General features: G+C 42.5%; 1 protein-coding gene across 1 annotated transcript; it reads right to left on the reverse strand.

The window, feature by feature from the left end:
- Window positions 1–278: 278 nt before the first annotated feature.
- LOC120038070 (dexamethasone-induced Ras-related protein 1-like) lies at window positions 279–1,411 on the reverse strand. The gene is made up of 2 exons (XM_038984014.1): window positions 1,153–1,411; window positions 279–937 (listed from the first exon to the last, which is right to left on the reverse strand). Exons 1-2 carry the CDS (start codon window positions 1,409–1,411, stop codon window positions 408–410), a joined length of 789 nt encoding a protein of 262 aa, XP_038839942.1. The 3' UTR covers window positions 279–407.
- Between the last annotated feature and the right edge of the window lie 18,518 nt (window positions 1,412–19,929).

A 19,929-nucleotide genomic window follows, 5' to 3' on the forward strand; every position in this document is an offset into this window, starting at 1 on the left:
TAGATTTGTTCAGAATGAAATTAGCGTTCAAGTTCATTTCCATGTAAAAAATAACAAAATGCTAAATGTAAACAAGAGCCACCCCATAGGTAAAGGCAACATTCTACATTCAGTAGAGGCAGATTTTACAGCATGTAGTTGACAAGAATAGGCTACCTCAATGTAGGTTCTCTAAAGCTACATCCCTTTTGAGAGTCCTGACTCCACAGGGACATTTCTGACGGACTGACCATGTCATGCACCCTCTCGGCGCGTCCTGGCACGGTTTGGGATACACACCCCTTGCTGTCACTGCGCCCTGGGGTGCTGTGTTGTCCTGGACTCCGCACACTGGCGAGAAGCCTGGCGGGTATCATCCCTATCGTTGTATTTCGTTACAATTATCCTGCACATTGTCAGTAAATTGCTTAGCTGATGGTGCAACTCTGTTTACTCTGTCCGCCGCCAATAGCTTTCTCTTTTATGTACCTCAAGTCACTGTGCACGCTTGGTCGGCGCGCGAACGGTTCCACAATCCCGTATGCCTCCCCGTCTTTGAATTTCTTATTTCTGAATGACTTTCTTCTGCTGTTTTGCAGTACTTCGCAAAACTGTAAGGACACTTTGCGGTGAGAGTCCGGGCTCATCTCGTTGGGCAGTTTAGCCATGGTAAAAAGAGTCTGAAACATCTGGTCGACATTAGTGTTCCGTTTTGCAGAGATCTCATAGTAGGCACACTGTTCATCACCAGCCACCAGCTGCTCAATCTCCTCATTCTGAACCACCCGGTTAAACTCCCGGTCACACTTGTTCCCGCAGATAACTATCGGGACATCCACGTTCTCTTTGGTTTTGTTTTTCAGGCAGGACTTGGTCTCGTAAATTTGACGCTTCAGGCGCTGGACCTCTTGGAAGGAGTCTCTGTTATCCAGACTGAACACCAAGATAAAAACATCACCTGAAAGAGCAAGGGAAGGCACATTAAAATCACAGCTGAAAAAGTCCATAATTACATAGGCCTAGGCTAAATGTGTACAATAAAAGTGTTGCATATAGCATTATTGCATGCATGATTTATTAAAACATACCATACATATAATTTCGATGTAGCTATAAATTCCAGTGTGGCTTTCATTCATATTATTTGTTTTGTTAGTTCAGAGTTAAGCTTACCAGTAAGGATAGAGAGTCTCCTCATAGCGGGGAAGGGATGGTTTCCAGAGGTGTCCAGAATGTCCAACTGGTATACATCTCCCCGAATGCAGTATAATTTTCTATGAAAGTCTTCGATGGTCGGCGTGTACTGGTCCTCGACTCTTTCGTTCAGAAACCGACAGATGATGGCCGTCTTGCCAACTTTTGTAGAGCCCAGAATCACCATCCTGTGGCAATTTTTGGCCGGGATTTTAAACTCGTTCTCGGAGGGAGACATGTTATTTTTCTTTGCGCACCGACGTGTGTCTTTGGTGCGAAGGCGAGATGGTGAATGCAACCTCTAATAGTCTAGAGGGATATTGTCTGTTTGTAAGCGCTGCTGCTTTGCTGAATCTGAGGAGAGCGCGACTGGGTATATATATGCGATGCTGACCACTCCTCCTAGGCGCGTCATGCATTACGCATTGGTCTGACGGGAGAAAGTTTGTGGTTATTATTATGCTCTTGTTGTTGCGTCCGTCTGTCTAGTCCGTATGTATGAGCAGACAGTAATTATATAAACTGTTTAGAGAAAAATAAAAAAAATATTTATGTGTAAAACAATATAAATATCGGCCTACCTAAAAACTCAAGCTTAGATAATGTTGTTGTTGCTGAGTTCAATTCATACACACGAATATGTTAATTAACATAATAACCATAGTCCAAAGATGTTTTCATAAATATAAATGCAAAATCACAATGTGGTAAATCTCCTCTTTTGGTGGGGACTCAAGGGTCCCACAAAATGGCGTTATCTACCATGGCAATAAAATGTATTTTGCAAACGCAATACCCCTCAAACAGGACAAATACTCAAGATGATAGTGTCGTTATTTTGGTAATGATTATTATTATGATGGCCCGTGTGCATTATTGTGTGCAAATAATAATTATTGTGTGCAAAGGTTACTACGAATCACAATAGTTCATTTGCATAGGCTTATTTCATGTCAACAACACACTTCGCCGTCAACAAGATATTAACATACTCCGTCGTTCACTCTGTTTCACCAGACATCTAGTTTGTTGTACGCTGCGGTGAAAGCCATCGGCGTCTAGCTCGTGCTGCGCAGTGAAGAAGCGCACCTCCGATTTCGGCCACGTGTTTGTAGACCGCTAGATGGCGCTGGAACTAGAAAGGGTTTTTGTTTTGTCCGAGCGGTTGCATACAACTCAACACAATGAGCTTGAGGCGAGCAGCCCAACGCAGGACAACAGTATTATGCTTCATATCATCAGCAGGAAATCATTGTGGAAATTTAAAATGACCTCCACCTTATACAACATGTTATATGTGTATCCACAGAGGTTTATGTGCATGATAAATACACACAAATGTATCATTTCAACCAAGTAATTAGACTACTGAGTTACCAATAATTCAAAGGGTTTGACTCTTGACTCTTCTCCACACCTGGGTAAATGAACTGAAATGAAGGCCACTAAAGCATGTGTGCATTTTCCAAACAATGTGATGTCAGATTTGGATAATTTGCTGTACCCTAAACTGCATTAAACCTCAGCCTAGTAGTCCAAATGAATGTGACATGGACACCCACTTTATATAACCCTCGGATAGCACGGAGACAGTTGAGGAAACTGAAACTAGCTGAACTCACACCGTTTTCACAGAGGTAACACATGATCAGTGCTGAGCTCTGGGTAGGTTATATTTGTCTGTGATCTTCTGGGCCCAGTTTTTGTAAAGGTATCTACCAGGATTTAGTCTATGGGATAGTATTACATGCCTATCAAATAGAATGAATAGTACAGGGTCCCCATTCAAGTCAACGATTTGTCCCTTCTATTCATTCTATTTTTATGCAGTTAATCCTATCCGATAGGCCAGAGGTCAAGGTAGTGAAACAGCCATCTCACAGGGGACAGCAGGTCATCTTCGCAAAACTGTTAAGCAATGAACTGTATCTATACAATGGAGATGGATAATAAAAAATATATACAGTATAATATACACAGTCTAATTAATACATCTATTGCTGTATAAATTCAAAAATATTAGCAATCACTTAACAAGTCTGTTACAAATCTCCATGAATGTACAATATGTCAGTCTCTTTTGGCTGGACCATGTTCCTACGACGTGTTCAGTTTGGTTTTGCCTGTCCAAAGCCGTTCCCGCATCTCACAGTGGGCAGCAGGTCATCTAACAGTGGGCAGCAGGTCATCTCACAGTGGGCAGCAGGTCATCTAGCAGGTGGCAGCAGGTCATCTAACAGGTGGCAGCAGGTCATCTCACAGTGGGCAGCAGGTCATCTCACAGTGGGCAGCAGGTCATCTCACAGTGGGCAGCAGGTCATCTAGCAGGTGGCAGCAGGTCATCTAACAGGTGGCAGCAGGTCATCTCACAGTGGGCAGCAGGTCATCTCACAGTGGGCAGCAGGTCATCTCACAGGGGGCAGCAGGCCATCTAACAGGGGGAAACTCCTGCTGTGTTCAGATGGAGGCAGCCTAGAGGTATCTAATAGGGTTCATCTAAAGATAGAGCAGGAGGTTGTTGGTGACTCAGAAGACTTTCAGCACTTCACACAAACCACCTGGTCTCTGTGCCACCTCCTCAACTTGACTGTGACACTGGTCGGCTGAATTTACTGTAGATCATGTATTGCTGTCAATTAAAGATTTATGATTTGTAATTTTAGTAAGTCTCTTCGTGCACCTCTAAGCAAGGTGTGTGTTATACAATGTTCCCTGTATCCAGCAGGCTTATAAATCACACATGCATTTACTGATTAATGGTATAGTCCACTATGCCACCCTGTTCCCGGCACTGTGGTTTGGTTGGCAGGGTTATTGGTAAGGGGAAGTCCCCCCTCCTTCCTTCCCAAACTGTAGACGAGGTTCCTCTTTTGCATGTGTGTGTGTGGGTCACATTAGTACATAACCGACCAGGTGAACAGGCCAGGTGTGTGTGCGTGTCTGTGTGTGTGTGTGCGTCTGTGAAAAAGTGTCTGTCTGGTCTGGTCTGGTCTTGTCTGGTCTTGTCTGGTCTTGTCTGGTCTTGTCTGGTCTTGTCTGGTCTTGTCTGGTCTTGTCTGGTCTGGTCTGGTCTGGTCTGGTCTGGTCTGGTCTTGTCTTGTCTGTCTACAACCCCACAGGAGAGTTTCCATCTGTATTTTTTGTAGCTGTTTACATACCACCACAGTCAGAGGCTGGCACTAAGACAGCATTGAATGAGCTGTATTCTGCCATAAGCAAACAAGAAAACGCTCACCCAGAGGCGACGCTCCAAGTAGCCAGGGACTTTAATGCAGGGAAACTTAATCAGTTTTGCAAAATTTCTATCAGCATGTTAAATGTGCAACCAGAGGGAAAAAAAACTCTGGACCACCTATACTCCACACACAGAGATGCATATTAAGCTCTCCCTCGCAATTAATTTGAAACATGCATGAGAGCACCAGCTGTTCCGGAAGACTGTGTGATCACGCTCTCCACAGCCAATGTGAGTAAGACCTTTAAACAGGTCAACATTCACAAGGCCGCAGGGCCAGACGGATTACCAGGATGTGTACTGCGAGCATACGCTGACCAACTGGCAAGTGTCTTCACTGACATTTTCAACCTCTCCCTGTCCGAGTCTGTAATACCAACATGTTTTAAGCAGACCACCATAGTGCCTGTGCTCAAGAACACTAAGGTAACCTGCCTAAATGACTACCGACCCGTAGCACTCACGTCTGTAACCATGAAGTGCTTTTTAAAGGCTGGTCATGCCTCACATCAACACCATTATCCCAGAAACCCTAGACCCACTCCAATTTGCATACTGCCCCAACAGATCCACAGATGATGCTATCTCTATTGCACTCCACACTGCCCTTTCCCACCTGGACAAAAGGAACACCTATGTGAGAATGCTATTCATTGACTACAGCTCAGCGTTCAACACCATAGTGCCCTCAAAGCTCATCAATAAGCTAAGGACCCTGGGACTAAACACCTCCTTCTGCAACTGGATCCTGGATTTCCTGACGGGCTGCCCCCAGGTGGTAAGGGTAGGTAACAACACATCCGCCACGCTGATCAACACAGGGACCCCTCAGGGGTGCGTGCTCAATCTCCTCCTGTACTCCTTGTTCACTCATGACTGCACGGCCAGGCACGACTCCAACACCATCATTAAATTTGCCGATGACACAACAGTGGTAGGCCTGATCACCGACAATCACCAGACAGCCTATAAGTCAGAGACCTGGCCGTGTGGTGCCAGGAAAACAACCTCTCCCTCAACATGATTTAGACAAAGGAGATGATTGTGGACTACAGGAAAAAGAGGACCGAGCACGCCCCCATTCTCATTGGCGGGGCTGCAGTGGAGCAGGTTGAGAGCTTCAAGTTCCTTGGTGTCCACATCACCAACAAACTAACATGGTCCAAGCACACCAAGACAGTTGTGAAGAGGGCACGACAAAACCTATTTCCCCTCAGGAGACTGAAAAGATTTGGCATGGGTCCTCAGATCCTCATAAGTTTCTACAGCTGCACCATCGAGAGCATCCTGACTGGTTGCATCACTGCCTGATATGGCAACTGCTCAGCCTCCAACCGCAAGGCACTACAGAGAGTAATGCGTACTGCCCAGTACATCACTGGCGCCAAGCTTCCTGCCATCCAGGACCTCTATACCAGTTGGTGTCAGAGGAAGGCCCTAAAAATTGCCAAAGACTCCAGCCTCCCTAGTCATAGACTGTTCTCTCTGCTACCGCATGGCAAGCGGTACCGGAGCGCCAAGTCTAGGTCCAAGAGGCTTCTAAACAGCTTCTACCCACAAGCCGTAAGACTCCTGAACATCTAATAAAATAGCTACCCAGACTATTTGCACCCCCCCCCCCCCCCCCCCCCCCCCCCTTTCACTGCTGCTACTCTCTGTTGTTTTCCTCTATGCATATTCACTTTAATAACTCTACCTACATGTACATATTACCTCAACTAACCGAACTAACCGGTGCCACCGCACATTGACTCTGTACCGGTACCCCCTGTATATAGTCTCACTATTGTTGTTTTACTGCTGCTCTTTAATTACTTGTTACTTTTATCTCTTATTCTTGTCCGTATTTTTTAAAACTACATTGCTAGTTGGGGGCTCGTAAGTAAGCATTTCACTGTAAGGTCTACACCTGTTGTATTTGGCGCATGTGACTAATAAAGTTTGATTTTGATATTTGCAAATCAAACTCCTCTCAATAAAGACAATACTTGATAAGTAGATACAACAGAGAGGATATTTACCATGACTTAACTACTGTATTGGTCTTATAACATTATACATCAATTATTACATTTTACAGCACAAAGCATTTTACAGCAATTATTACATTTTACAGCACTTATTACATTTTACAGCACTAATTTCCAAGTCTGCTTTACTAGTATTGACCACTTCTAACTCTAGCCTGAGAGGACACATTGAGGCCTTCTGAGATGAAACCCAATCAGGTTCCTCTCCCCTCTTTGTGACCAGCTCCAACTCTGGGTTTGTGTAACGAGGGTGGAGTGGACAGGTGCTACGGCCCTGTTCATTGGTCGGTAATTAGACCACTATGTATCCTCTGAAGCAGCTATACAGAGACACGTGCGGTGTGGTTCCATAGCCAGATGCTGCTATTAGACTATATGAGGCTGCTGGAACAAATAGATCTGTTCACGTTGTCACCTAAACCCAAATGAGTAGGATACTCCTGTCAACCTTAAGTACTGTTAAACCTTTGTGTACCACATTCACCGTTCTGGTAACCTAGGAAAATAATACTGTTTTTCCCATGTCATTTGTTTTGGTTACCAAGTCTGCTTGTAGTTTGTCTGTGCTTTCATCAGTTCTACACGGATTTCAATTATGGGTTCCAGACACATTATAAGGCCCTATTCATTCAAAACAGGTTGTTTTCAGAATAACAACCCTAAAATAATGTACCTCATCTATTGAGATACAGCATCTCGGAATTTATGAAAAGTGAGTTTCTTTGAACACCTGAATTGAACTGGAGTGAACCCTGTTTCAAATGATATTATTCATAAAGATAAGTGTTATTGTGTTTCTAATGCTTTATGTATAAGGAAAACAACTCTGATCCTTGAGAATTTGCATTAAAGGGGCAGACTGTGATTGCTACATTTATTTTCAGACTTTTGAATTAATGATATCAACCCACTGATTCTTGAAGAATATAATTGATAAATGCCTCATGAGCTTATTTCAACTGTCATACCCCATCAGAAACCAAAACATAGGCTTGTTTCAATCCAATGTTTGTAAACTAAGTAAATGTAAAAAAAAAAAAAACGCTGTATAGCCTAAAAACATGGTTAAAACTGTTTTTGTTATATCATGGATGGTCAGTCCTTGCATCCATAGCAATGTCAATTAATTTAAGAGTGGTTACATTTCCCCAGATCCATCCCTCAGCTGTTTAATAAAACAACGACAGGGTGCCTACTTTGTTATTGTTTGAACTACTGACTGCACCTTTAATAATTCGTGAATAATCACAGCTGAAGTATTCTACTAAGTACCACTGGAAGATCATAATGGATCAACATAAAAATGTAATGAATTAAAGCAAGAGCTCAATCTCCATTGGATTGGCTATGGAAAACAGCCATTAACCTAGATATACAGTATTTTTTTAAAGTGTCTCAATTAAAATGGAACCATAAAATATATCCTTTCTGCTAAAGGTAATTTTCTGTGTTTCGCCAGCCCATATCCCAGGGAAACCACTGTCTGTCCAGTAACAATACGTTACGGTAATAACTGCAATAAGTGGACTGAAATGGTTATAATGATATCTAATGCGACAGAATGAGAGGGAAGTGCCCTTTTTAAAATTAATTTTATTTAAACTTCATTTAACCAGGCAAGCCAGTTAAGAACAAGCTCTTATTTACAATGACGGCCTAACCCAGCTAAACCCTCCCCTAACCCGGAAGACGCTGGGCCAAATGTGCTCCGCCCTATGGGACTTCGAATCACGGCCGGTTGTGGAACAGCCCGGGATCGAATCCAGGTCTGTAGCAACGCCTCTAGCACTGCGATGCAGTGCCTTAGACCGCTGCGCCACTTGGTCCCCCTTTTCATTGAAAGGGCTTCCAGGAATAAGTCAAACTAGCCCATATCCAAATAAAATGACTGCTCTATACTCTCTCTTGGCCTATTAAGATAAACTAGCTTAATGCAGAGATGGCCAACAGAGCGGGAGTCCAGAAGTGCCTTTATATCCCGAGATTTAGGTTGATCACACAGGTCCTTTTAGTCTTGGTGGGGAACTTTCAGATCTTTCTGTCCCCAGTCTGTCCACCTGTCACGACTCCGACCGAAGGTGACTCCCCTTCCCGTTCGGGTGGCGCTCGGCGGTCGTCGTCGCCGGCCTACTAGCTGCCACTGACTCTTTTTCCTCCCCCTCCTTATGTGTTTATTTGTTACACCTGTGTGGAGGTGATTATCATTAGTTGGGCTTTATTAGTCAGCCAGCCCGTACGTTTCTTTGTGCGGGATTGATTCAGTTGTACATTGGGATTCGGGAGTAGACGAACGTATTTGTTTGTTGCGTTCATTAGAGTTATTTGGACTGGGTTTTTGACCCCCGTGTATGGGACATTTGTTTTGTTACACCCAGTGTTTTCGTGGGGACATTGTTTACCGTGTGTGCATTAAAAGCACTATATTGAACTCTCTGTTGTTCCTGCGCCTGACTTCACACCCCCGACACCCAGAGCGTTACACCACCAATCATCATCTGATATTAAGACGTCTTTCTGCATTTAAAGTTTCTGTCCGTCCCTTTGAGATATTCAGCACGAAACTCAGAAATAATTTGATTCATAAATCTGAAATCAATAGCAATATGGTTGGACCTACAAATCCCAGGGCCTATTTGATCTCTAGAGCTGTATAAATGTCATTATATTCTTCTCAGTAAAAGGAGTGTTTCATTCTGTAGTATTGTTTATTGGGTTACATGTTTTACTGGGAGCAAAACAGCCGCATAGAGAGTTGAGTGACTACCAATAATACAATTCAGGGCAAGTATTTTTGTCGACAAATAGCTTACACATTTATAAATATACAAGTGTTGGGTTCAAGTGTTGGCGAGGTTAAAGGTCAAACAAACATGTCAAACTATACAGGATGCGTCATCTATAATAGTCCTCTTTCTCGAGTGGCATGGAGGGACTACGAAGCTTATGAAGCTGCTTCTTTGGTCAGGTTGAAGTGAGAATGAATGAGAGTGAAGAGAGAACAAGAGATCCTTCACCTCCTTGTCTTCTCATCTTGACCTTCACCTTGACCTCTCCACCAACCACCCACCTCGTCTGTTGCACAGTGTGCTTTTTGTTATCGCAGTCAAAGAGAATGTTCATCCTTGAGCCATTTTTTACATTATAAATTCATTTGTTCATTATTTTTAACACTTACTGTTTTATTTGAAATCTGAACACAAGTCACATTCAGGTGATAGTGTATATTACTCTTTAAATAGAATCTATGCAATAGGAGCATGTCTCCCTGCCGACAGGGCACGGTGACATTTAGTATAGGGGCTGGCCGGCATGAGGCCTGGACAGCCGTGACAGTAGGTTGCAACCGATCAAAACACTACTGACGTAGTTGATTATAGCTAGGTAGGTAAATGTAGGTTAGCTTTAATAAGAAGGAATGCAAGGACATGCTAAAGCCAGCTACGTAAGACTGAGATGAGTTCAGTTAACACCTGACTTTATGTTTGATTTGGCTTTATAAAAGAGGTTGATGATTTTTCTTCCCTTCTTGATTATAATGTTTATAATACATATAAGTGCCAGTCTGAGATATGTGTTTAATATTCATGGCAATAGAGATTTCTAAAACCTCTGTCTGTCTCTATAGTGACTGAATCAATCTAACAGGAATATTAGTTTTACAGTAGCCTATACATTAAGGTGTGTGTTTGTTTCACTCAGGTTGCTCCATGGACTGTTCTGAGACCCAGTTGTCCCGACAACTATAGAACCCAGCTGGTAGAACTCACTGCAGAGTTTCCACAGACATGTATGTTAGTGATGTAGTGATGTTCAGTCTACTCGGTCATTTCAACCAACCTCTCATCCAACAGCATTGATATGAACCGAAAATAGAAACCGAGCTAAAATATGAAGTAAAGAAATTCACCCGCAACCCACCATTATTCTAGAGAACTGATACAGTTCTAATTTAGGCGCATATCTTATTTCCAACAGACTCAAACAAGGATATGGACAAAGAAATGATATACCATTGACATTAATATGAATATTGCATTGGAGTAAAGCTGGTTGAATATTGTTCCTCATGAAAGTGATGACATTGGTGCTTAGCATAGATCTATTGACAGATATTCAGAGTGACAGCATGTGGAGTAAATGACTGTGATTAAACACAGGGGAGAGGAGGCATGGTTATCACAGACAGTACATCAACTTCACTGTCAGTTACAGAAAAACCATAGCAGAAGTTAGGAATGCAGCTTGTAATTGCATCACGTACAACACATGTTCATACTGTGTAAATAATCACAGCCTTCTGATTGACACTGCAAAAAAGGAACATATATCACACAGTCTTTTAGCATCATATGTGGTTCTTTTCCATGCAGAAGATGTTGTCCAAAACTGTACCCAACCCATAAGCCCAAGTCATATGACTTGCTTATAAGGAGAGATTAGCCAGCGCGTAGCAACGGCACATCACAGCCGCAATCCAAGTCACTGTCACCATGGAGACAGCCTCAGGATGCACTACTTTCATTTGTTTCCTCTGTGGAAATGAATTCAGAAACTAATTCAGAAACTAATTCATAACCTAATTCATAACATAATTCATAAACTAATTCATAACCTAATTCATAACCTAATTCATAAACTAATACATAAACTAATACATAAACTCACTCCACACTCAAATTACTATTCAGTAGTTCTGCCAATTGCACTTAAATTTCAAATCCATACAATTGAGCCATGCACAACAGCAACAAATAATACTCACCATAACCTGCGACACAACAAGGCGATAAATGAACCAAAGTTGAAAGGTATCATAGTGTCTATGCCTTAGACAAACTTTTATAGTCCCGTACCCCCTCAAACATTCTACCTCCAGCTGCGTACCCCGTCTAGCATCAGGGTCAGCGCTATCTCAAATGTTGTTTTTTGCCATCATTGTAAGCCTGCCACACACACACTATACGATACATTTATTAAACATAAGAATGAGTGAGAGATTTAGTCACAACCCGGTTTGTGTGAAGTGACAAAGAGCTCTTATAGGACCAGAACACAAATAATAATATAATAATAAAACATTTTGCTCTTTATTTAGCCATCTTACATATAAAACCTTATTTGTTCATCAAAAATTGTGAATAACTCACCACAGGTTAATGAGAAGGGTGTGCTTGAAAGGATGCACATAACTCTGCAATGTTGGGTTGTGGAGAGAGTCTCAGTCTTAAATCATTTTCCACACACAGTCTGTGCCTGTATTTAGTTTTCATGCTAGTGAGGGCCGAGAATCCACTCTCACATAGATACGTGATTTGCCAATGCAGGATACTCTGAGTGCAGCCCAATCCAGAAACCTGGCAGTGGCTTCTGATTCAATTTTATTTTACTGAACCGCATGTTGCAATTTCAATCGGGCGCAACTGCTTGCACGTGTGTTACCACTCCACTATGTCTCCCTGTCATGGCTTTAGCGCCATCAGTACAGATGCCAACATGAGCAGCAGCTACGTTTGGCTACATACGGACCGTTAGTGGAATTCCCTCGAGAGAGTAACGGTTAATGTGATTGGATGTTAATTATTTGACTAGGCTACCTGTATTTGACATTGTATTGTTATTTCACTGAATGCTAGATGGTTTAATTTCATTTTTGGCAGTGAAACGAGGCTACTCAGGCGAGAAAAAAACCTCACCCAAATGTATAGCCCAGTTGGAAAAAATAAATGTACTGTTTGATGCCCCCCACCCATGCTGCTGTTACTAATCTCACAGTGAAAGGGAGCCATGCCCCGACAGTGTGGCGGTGCTGGGTGATGAGAGGGTTGAAACATCTGGTCTGGTCTGGATGGCTCCGTCGAACACAGTGGCTAACCTGTTTTGGTCTCTGTCTTGGGGGATGTGTGTGTTTGAGTCTGTCTGTCTGTCTGTCTGCCTTTGTCCAGAGCTGAGTGTCAACCTCTAAACCAGGGGTACATAATCCTTACCCTGCGAGGTCTGGAGACTGCTGGCTTTCTGTTCTATCATTAATAATCAATTGTCTAAGTCTAAATCAGTCCCTGATTAGAGGGGAACAATGAAAACATGAAATGGAACTGGCTTTGAGGTCCAGAGTTGAGTTTGAGGGCTCTAAACCAACAACCACCTGTATGTTATTATGAAGAGGTCAGATTGCATGCATGGAGAATGAAGCATGATGAGGACCATGTTTTAGTTGTGAATAGCATTCATGGCAACTGAAGCCATAGTGACAGAGAGGAGAAAATAAAACACGGTTTTAGCATGAGCATTACAGAACACATTGCTCTCTATGTCTAAATAATCTAAGCAGTGATCTCGATGAGAGAACAGTGTAAAGCAAATAACATGTTGTATTTTGATATCTCATCTTACCTCTGATCTGAGACCAGCATATTCTCACTACACCTGAGCCTAGATGGTCAGCTCCACTTAACTCAACCTTGTTGGTGCTTTGGTAACAGCTGAGAGTTCTTGAATTAAGGAAATCTTCAGTGACCTGGAGTAGACAGACAAAGAGACTCCAAAGGTGACGGAAAGAGACGTTTTTCTTCCTGTCGTCTTGCGGGGCATTCCGGGGACTCATGGGCACGCTTCCCACCACGATACGGACATTTAACTTCCTTATCTCTTTCCAACATCATGATAGTCACTCATGTACAACTGTCTGCAAATATTTGACACATGACCAAATTCTTTACAGTTTTGTATTTTCCCCTGTCTTTGCCAGCAGATTTCACATTGCTACAGGTCATGGAAGAGTATCTGATGCCATATTCAGTCAGTGACCCATATTGTGTGACCCAGTTTAGAGAATCAACTAAATAACTGCTAATGCTTTATGGTGCCTATATGATGTCATGATGTGATGTGTGTGCTTAAACGATTGAAGACAACATCAGACAGACTAAGTAGACTGAGTAAGGATACAGATAAATTCACTCTCAATAAGCCAGATTAGACAGGCAGTCAGACGGCCACATCAATGGGAGCTTATGTGCCCTGAAACAACATTGTCTTGAGCGGAATTACGAGTCTGCATTAACCGGACAAGTGACTCATCTGTTAAATGTATTCCAGGTCATGTTAACCTTTTACTGCAGTGGGCTAAATCAAGGTCACACAGTGTGTGTCTTGGTCTTAAATACATCTACTTTGAAACAGAAGTATACTCCTCACACACATGGTTATGGGCTTAAAAAAAGAAGACACCTGTACCATGTCAGATATAGAGTTGAAATGTACACTACATGACCAAAAGTATGTGGACACTTGCTTGATCATGGCATTAATATGGAGTTGGTTCCCCCTTTGCTGCTATAACAGCCTCAATTTGATTGAATACAATTTGATTTGATTTGAAGAGCATTAGTGAGGTCTGGCACTGATGTTGGGTGATTAGGTCTGGCTCACAGTCGGCATTCCAATTCATCCCAAAGATGTTCGATGGAGTTGAGGTCAGGGCTCTCTGCAGGCCAGGCAGGTTCTTTCACACCGATCTTGATAAAGCATTTCTGTATGGACCTCACGTTGTGCATGGGAGCATTGTCATGCTGAAACAGGAAAGGGCCTTCCCAAAAATGTTGCCACAAATTTCGAAGCACAGAATCGTCTAGAATGTCATTGTACTGTATGCTGTAGCGTTAAGATTTCCTTTCACTGGAACTAAGGGGCCTAGCCCAAACCATGAAAAACAGCCCCAGACCAGCATTTCTCCTCCATCAAACTTTACAGTTGGCGCTATGCATTGGGGCAGGTAGCGTTCTCCTGGCATCCGCCAAACCCAGATTCATCCATCGGACTGCCAGATGGTAAAGCGTGATTCATCACTCCAGAGAATGCGTTTCCACTGCTCCGGAGTCCAATGGCGGAAAGCTTTATACCCCTCCAGCTACGCTTGGCAATGCATATGGTGATCTTAGGCTTGTGTGCGGCTGCTGGGCCATGGAAACCCATTCCATGAATCTCCCAATGAACAGTTATTGTGCTGACGTTTCTTTCAGAGGCAGTTTGGAACTCGGCGGTGAGTGTTGCAACCGAAGACAGATGATTTTTACGTGCTATCCGCTTCAGCACTCGGCGGTCCCATTCTGTGAGCTTGTGTGGCCTACCACTTCGCGGCTGAGCTGTTGTTGCTCCTAGACATTTCCACTTCACAATAACAGCACTTACAGTTGAGCGGGGCAGCTCTAGCAGGGCAGAAATTTGATGAACTGACATGCTGGAAAGGTGGCATCCTATGACGGTGCCACGTTGAATGTCACTGAGCTCTTCAGTAATGCCTTTCTACTGCCAATGTTTGTCTCTGGAGATTGCATGGCTGTGTGCTCGATTTTATACACCTGTCAGCAACGGGTGTGGCTGAAATAACCGAATCCACTAATTTGAAGGGGTGTCCACATACATTTATGTATATTGTATTTAATTTTGAGTTTGCATCCCAATATGACACTTTATATACATCACAGAAGACTGAAATATAACAAAACCGTTTGACACAGAAACACCATATTTTCGCAGTTTAAACAAATGTAATGTTTATTAATTATGAAATTATGAAACAATCCACCCATGAGGCCACTAGAAGGCGATTTGGTAATTTGACTCACTTCTATCGCATCATTAATTGGGGTGTGTTTGTGTGTGAAGTGTGTATGTGTGTGTGCGTAGCTATCTGACACATGTGCTTGCATGTGTGTGTGTTTGTGCACGTGTCTGCATGCGTTATCTATGTAGGCTAAACCATATACATGTATAACCTTACAGAACTGCTGTTATTCAATGTGTTTCTGTGGGCTAATAGCAGTAAGGCCAAATTCAATGTCTAATCAAATATTTGTTTTCATACTTACAGGGGTCCTAAAAGTCCAAATCAAATAGCTAAATGATACTTGGTATGACCATCTTAAAAGAATTCCCTGTCAGCTTAGTAGAAACCCATCCCTGGGCCCTTAGACCTTTTTAAAGGCAACATTCCTGTGTCAGCAGTGATGGCATTCATGGTAAACGCTGCAGATGTCGGTTGAATCGGAAATGACCTTTAAATGTCAAGTGTGCTACAACGCAGGCTCGATTTGAATCCTGGCCTAAGTATATTACAGTTCCTGTTTTCCTCTGAGGAATGTACACCAACATTCCATACAGGGCATGGCTGATGGCCAACAGAACATTAGACCTTTCTTAAAGGGTCTCCAAAAAAAACTCACATCCTATGACATCAAAGCGTTTCCAATGGCTGCCACTGTATAGGGTACATGTCCACCTGTTGAAGTAAAGCCCTTTAGTGTGATGATAAAGCCATGTCTGCTGGTACTTGTACACCCTAGTGTCCTTATAATGTCCTTAGTGGAATCCTGTCCGTGTCCCACTGTCTCAGTATGGTCCGCACAATAAATTGTCAATGATCTCAACAGCCGAGACAGAGCCATTGCGCTTACACTATATCCCAAGGAAATCTGAGTGAGAAAGGCTTTGGCCTACTTTTCTAACAAGAAACACACACATTATCTATTAACATGACCTTACCTTTTTTTACTTTCTGTTTTTTAATCAACTTTTTTTGTATCAAGCTGTGCCCTAAAACCCTACTTTCTGAAGACCGTCATCATCGTGGCTGGTCTGGTGCAGCTGGTTAGTCAGACAGACATGCCTTAAAGGGTCTCCTAATGCCTCTGCCATGTCTGCTGGTGAGTACACTTCCATGTCCTTACAGTGTCTTCACAGGAATCCTGTCCCACGGTCTTGTCTTGTCCTTATAGAACAGGAATCCTGTCCCACGGTCTTGTCTTGTCCTTATATAACAGGAATCCTGTCCCACGGTCACAGTAAGGTCTCTGTTGGCCTACTTTCCCACCAAGAACATTTACATTACATTTTCTACTTCCATTCTTCGTTTTGTATTAGTGTCAAGCTGTGCCCTAAAACCCTACTTTCTGAATACCGTCATTGTCGTGGCTGGTCTGGTGCAGCAGGTTGGTACGACAGACACAGCTAGGTGGTCACTATGACGGCTAGTAAGACGAAGCAGTGGGAGCTAACCGCATTTCCATCATGTTGTCCTGAAACATGGGGTGAGAGAGGGGACAACAGAACACCCATTATTCCATCTTCCATTTCCATCAGGTTTTCCTGAAACGTGGGCCGACAGAGGGGACAACAGAACAGCCATTATTCAATCTTCCATTTCCATCTTTTTCCCCCATCCTCATCAAAGCAGGATCTGTGACTTTAATATTTCCTACCGTCTGACCCCTTTCAGAATTAGACTTAGTCTACTAGAGTCTAGCATCTTGGTCTTCCGATTGACATTGTTTCCTGTGTCAGCTGCTTATGTTTATGGCTTGGTGTTACGTTGCATTCGTAACCAAGTGGGAGGTGGGAATTTACCAGTTGTTCAGTCGTAAATACCAGTTGTATGCTTTCACGTGCTTTGAACTCGTTGAGAAACGCCGATTAGCTAATGGCAACAAGCTGTGTAAAACATAAACTAAAAGTACAGCTATCATGCTTGTAAACAAATTATAGTGTTCCATAACCATATTAATAGATCACTTTTAATAAATAATGATTTGTTGTATTAAACTCCCAAAAATGTTGTTATCGAGGTCATTTAGTTTGTAGGTGATGTCAGAGGTCAGCATGTGGGCGTAGTTTGAGCTCAGGATGATAGACGAGTTTCCCACTAGTAATTACCAGTTGGAGGGCCGTTAAAGTAGATTTTTTATTAGTCGTATGTGGTACATTCCCACTTCCCACTTGGTTACGAATGCAGCATTACATTGTCATGTATTCAACCAGATCTTACAACGCCTTAGGTATTTTACATATCGGCTAACCACATCACATGTTATAGCAATCTGGTGCCTGACGGCACAGATGGTGTCGTGGCACGTAGCCATTAGTTGATACATGCAACATCTGAGCAGGGAAACACAACCTTGATGTTCTACTTGGGGGTACTCAAGGAAAACAGCCTCAGGTGTGAGCCTACTCACTGTAGAGAAGCATCAGGTGTGGTTGTGTGCAAGCACCAATCAGAATGCTGGAATTGGCACCTCCCACCAGGTATTGAAAGCCTGCATTTGGGTTGCTCTGATGGAAGATCTCACTCAATGTCTAAACCGGCAAGGAGGCACATGCCTATGGCCACGTTTACACCAGTGATGTACTACACTTTTAGGACAAAATGTGCTATCTAGAACCTAAAAGGGTTCTACGATTGTCTCCATAGGAGAAGCCTTTGAATAACCCTTTTTGCTTCCAGTTAAAACCCTTCTGAGTTCCATGTAGAACCCAAAATAGTTCAACCTTGAACCAAAAAGGGTTCTCCTATGGGGACAGCTGAAGAACCCTTTTGGAACCTTTTTTTCTAAGAGTAGCTTGCAGTCAGTGATTTCATATCGTGGACAAATGTGGGAATGTTGAGATTCTTGCAGCGTACCGATATCGTGGACATATGTCCCACCATTGAGTTCCTGACATGGATGGATAACGTGGACAATGTCCCAACATCCAGATTCTGAGCTGGCATGAAAAATAAAACTCACTGCACGACTTCAACCCTCGATTTATTTGATATAGCAAGGAAACCAGTGTTATAAAATAAAGAGATTGAATGAGTTAAATGAAGGGATAAAGGAGAACGCTATACACCTTACGTTTATTTATCATTTATAACCAGAGCCTTTAGCTGATTACTGAAGAAGCATCTGTTCATTATTAAGTAGGCATTTGTTATTGAAGTTGTGGCGTGGCATGTATCGATATGTTCGGCTAATGATCCATCTTCCCGTTATTGCAACGGAGTCGACTTGGGCCTTAACACTTGGGCCTTAACACTTGGGCCTTAACACTTGGGCCTTAACACTTGGGCCTTAACATTTGGGCCTTAACATTTGGAAAGGTAGTGAGCAAGGCTAGCTTTCCCGAAGCCTTCGTAGCTCAAGTTGAATGGAATTTCTTTGCACAACCAGCGAAAAAATAGGAAATAAATCCAGGTTTGATGGTGAATCTTCTATTCGTCAATAAACAAACTTTGTATAAAAGGAACTACAGAGGTAGGATGTTAATGTAATCACCCTGTTGCAGGAGAACATCCTTGCAATACAGGAAATGTAAAACCTGTACTGTATTTGAGGTTTAAAATGGCTTCTGAAGTTTGTAATTTCCACTTCGAAATTTCAGACTTTCCCTTAAGAAAAATGTTACAACTACTAGAAAAATGTCCATTAATTATAATCCACATGATAAATCACATTGGATTATTTTCATGCTGTAGCAAACTGTCTGAAATTAAGATTCTACATCTGTACTAAGCTTTTGTGGTCATTTAAAATCTGCTTTGCACACTGTAAGAGTTAGTCATTAGTCCACACTTGAGTGACTCACACATTGATAGGCAGCAAACTGACATGAAATCCAGAGGTGAAACCTGAAGGAGTCTGATATCACCTGCTTTGTATTTGCCACATTTGGAAGATTAATTGGATTTCTCTCTGAATGCTTTGGGGGCTGGCAGGCTGGCAGGGTGGCAGGGCTGACAGGGTGGCAGGGGTGGCAGGGCTGGCAGGGTGGCAGGGGTGGCAGGGGTGGCAGGGCTGGCATTTCTCATAAGTTCTCTCTTTCTCTCTCTCGTTCTGTATCGCTCTCACCTATTGTTAGACCTCTAAGCTAAAGCTAATGAGCCAGTCCTGCATCCCTGTGTTTTGCTAGATAGAGTTAATTCCTCTCATTTCGCTCTGATTTAAATAATTAGTTAAATTAGAGAGCGAGACCTACAAATAGACTTAGATGTTTCTCTGAGAAAACAGAATGGTCTGACAAGGACACGTTGAACGAGTTCCATTATGAAATGTGAATGTATAGCAACAAAACTGAAGTGAGCATACCAGTTCACACCACAATTTTAAGCTAGTGGTGATGACAACGTGACAACAAATATTACTGAAATAATGCCATGCCTTCCATTGACCCATGCATGTGTACAAAATCATCTACAAAATAGAAGATACATAGGAAAAGTTCAAGCAATTACTGGTATGTCTTTTGGGTCCACACCCCGTTAGGCCATTCTACCAATCTCTCTCCGTATGATGTCACTCACAAGCGTTGTCTGAAATCCATACAGCTGGGTAGCGTTGTGTTTTTACTCCATGAACTGGATTCAACTGGCTTTCTAGGCACACACCATAAACAACAAAGATCATTATATTAATATGGGTTACATCAGTAATGTGATATCATATCTTCCCAAACCAAGCCAGTTAGCTCTGACACAGTTTTCATCCAAAGACCATATGAACTACTCACTTTCACAAAACATAACATCCTTTCTTCCTTCTTCTGTCAAATAGACATGTGTGAACAGTGAATACAATAATACATGTTCATGTTTTCTAAATGAAACATCACAAAGTGCAAATATTCTTTGAATGTGTTGATTGGTTTCTGCCTTTGTCCAAATCCTTGCACTCATTC

The sequence above is a fragment of the Salvelinus namaycush genome, unplaced genomic scaffold (assembly GCF_016432855.1).
Source record: "Salvelinus namaycush isolate Seneca unplaced genomic scaffold, SaNama_1.0 Scaffold208, whole genome shotgun sequence".
Lineage (NCBI taxonomy): Eukaryota > Metazoa > Chordata > Actinopteri > Salmoniformes > Salmonidae > Salvelinus > Salvelinus namaycush.

Bases quoted from the DNA above. Each gene is read 5' to 3' on its own strand.
- LOC120038070 (XM_038984014.1), bottom strand. From the start codon at position 1,411: ATGTCTCCCTCCGAGAACGAGTTTAAAATCCCGGCCAAAAATTGCCAC. The intron at 938-1,152 runs GTAAGCTTAACT...TTGCTCTTTCAG, and splicing joins GAGACTCTCTATCCTTACTG to GTGATGTTTTTATCTTGGTG.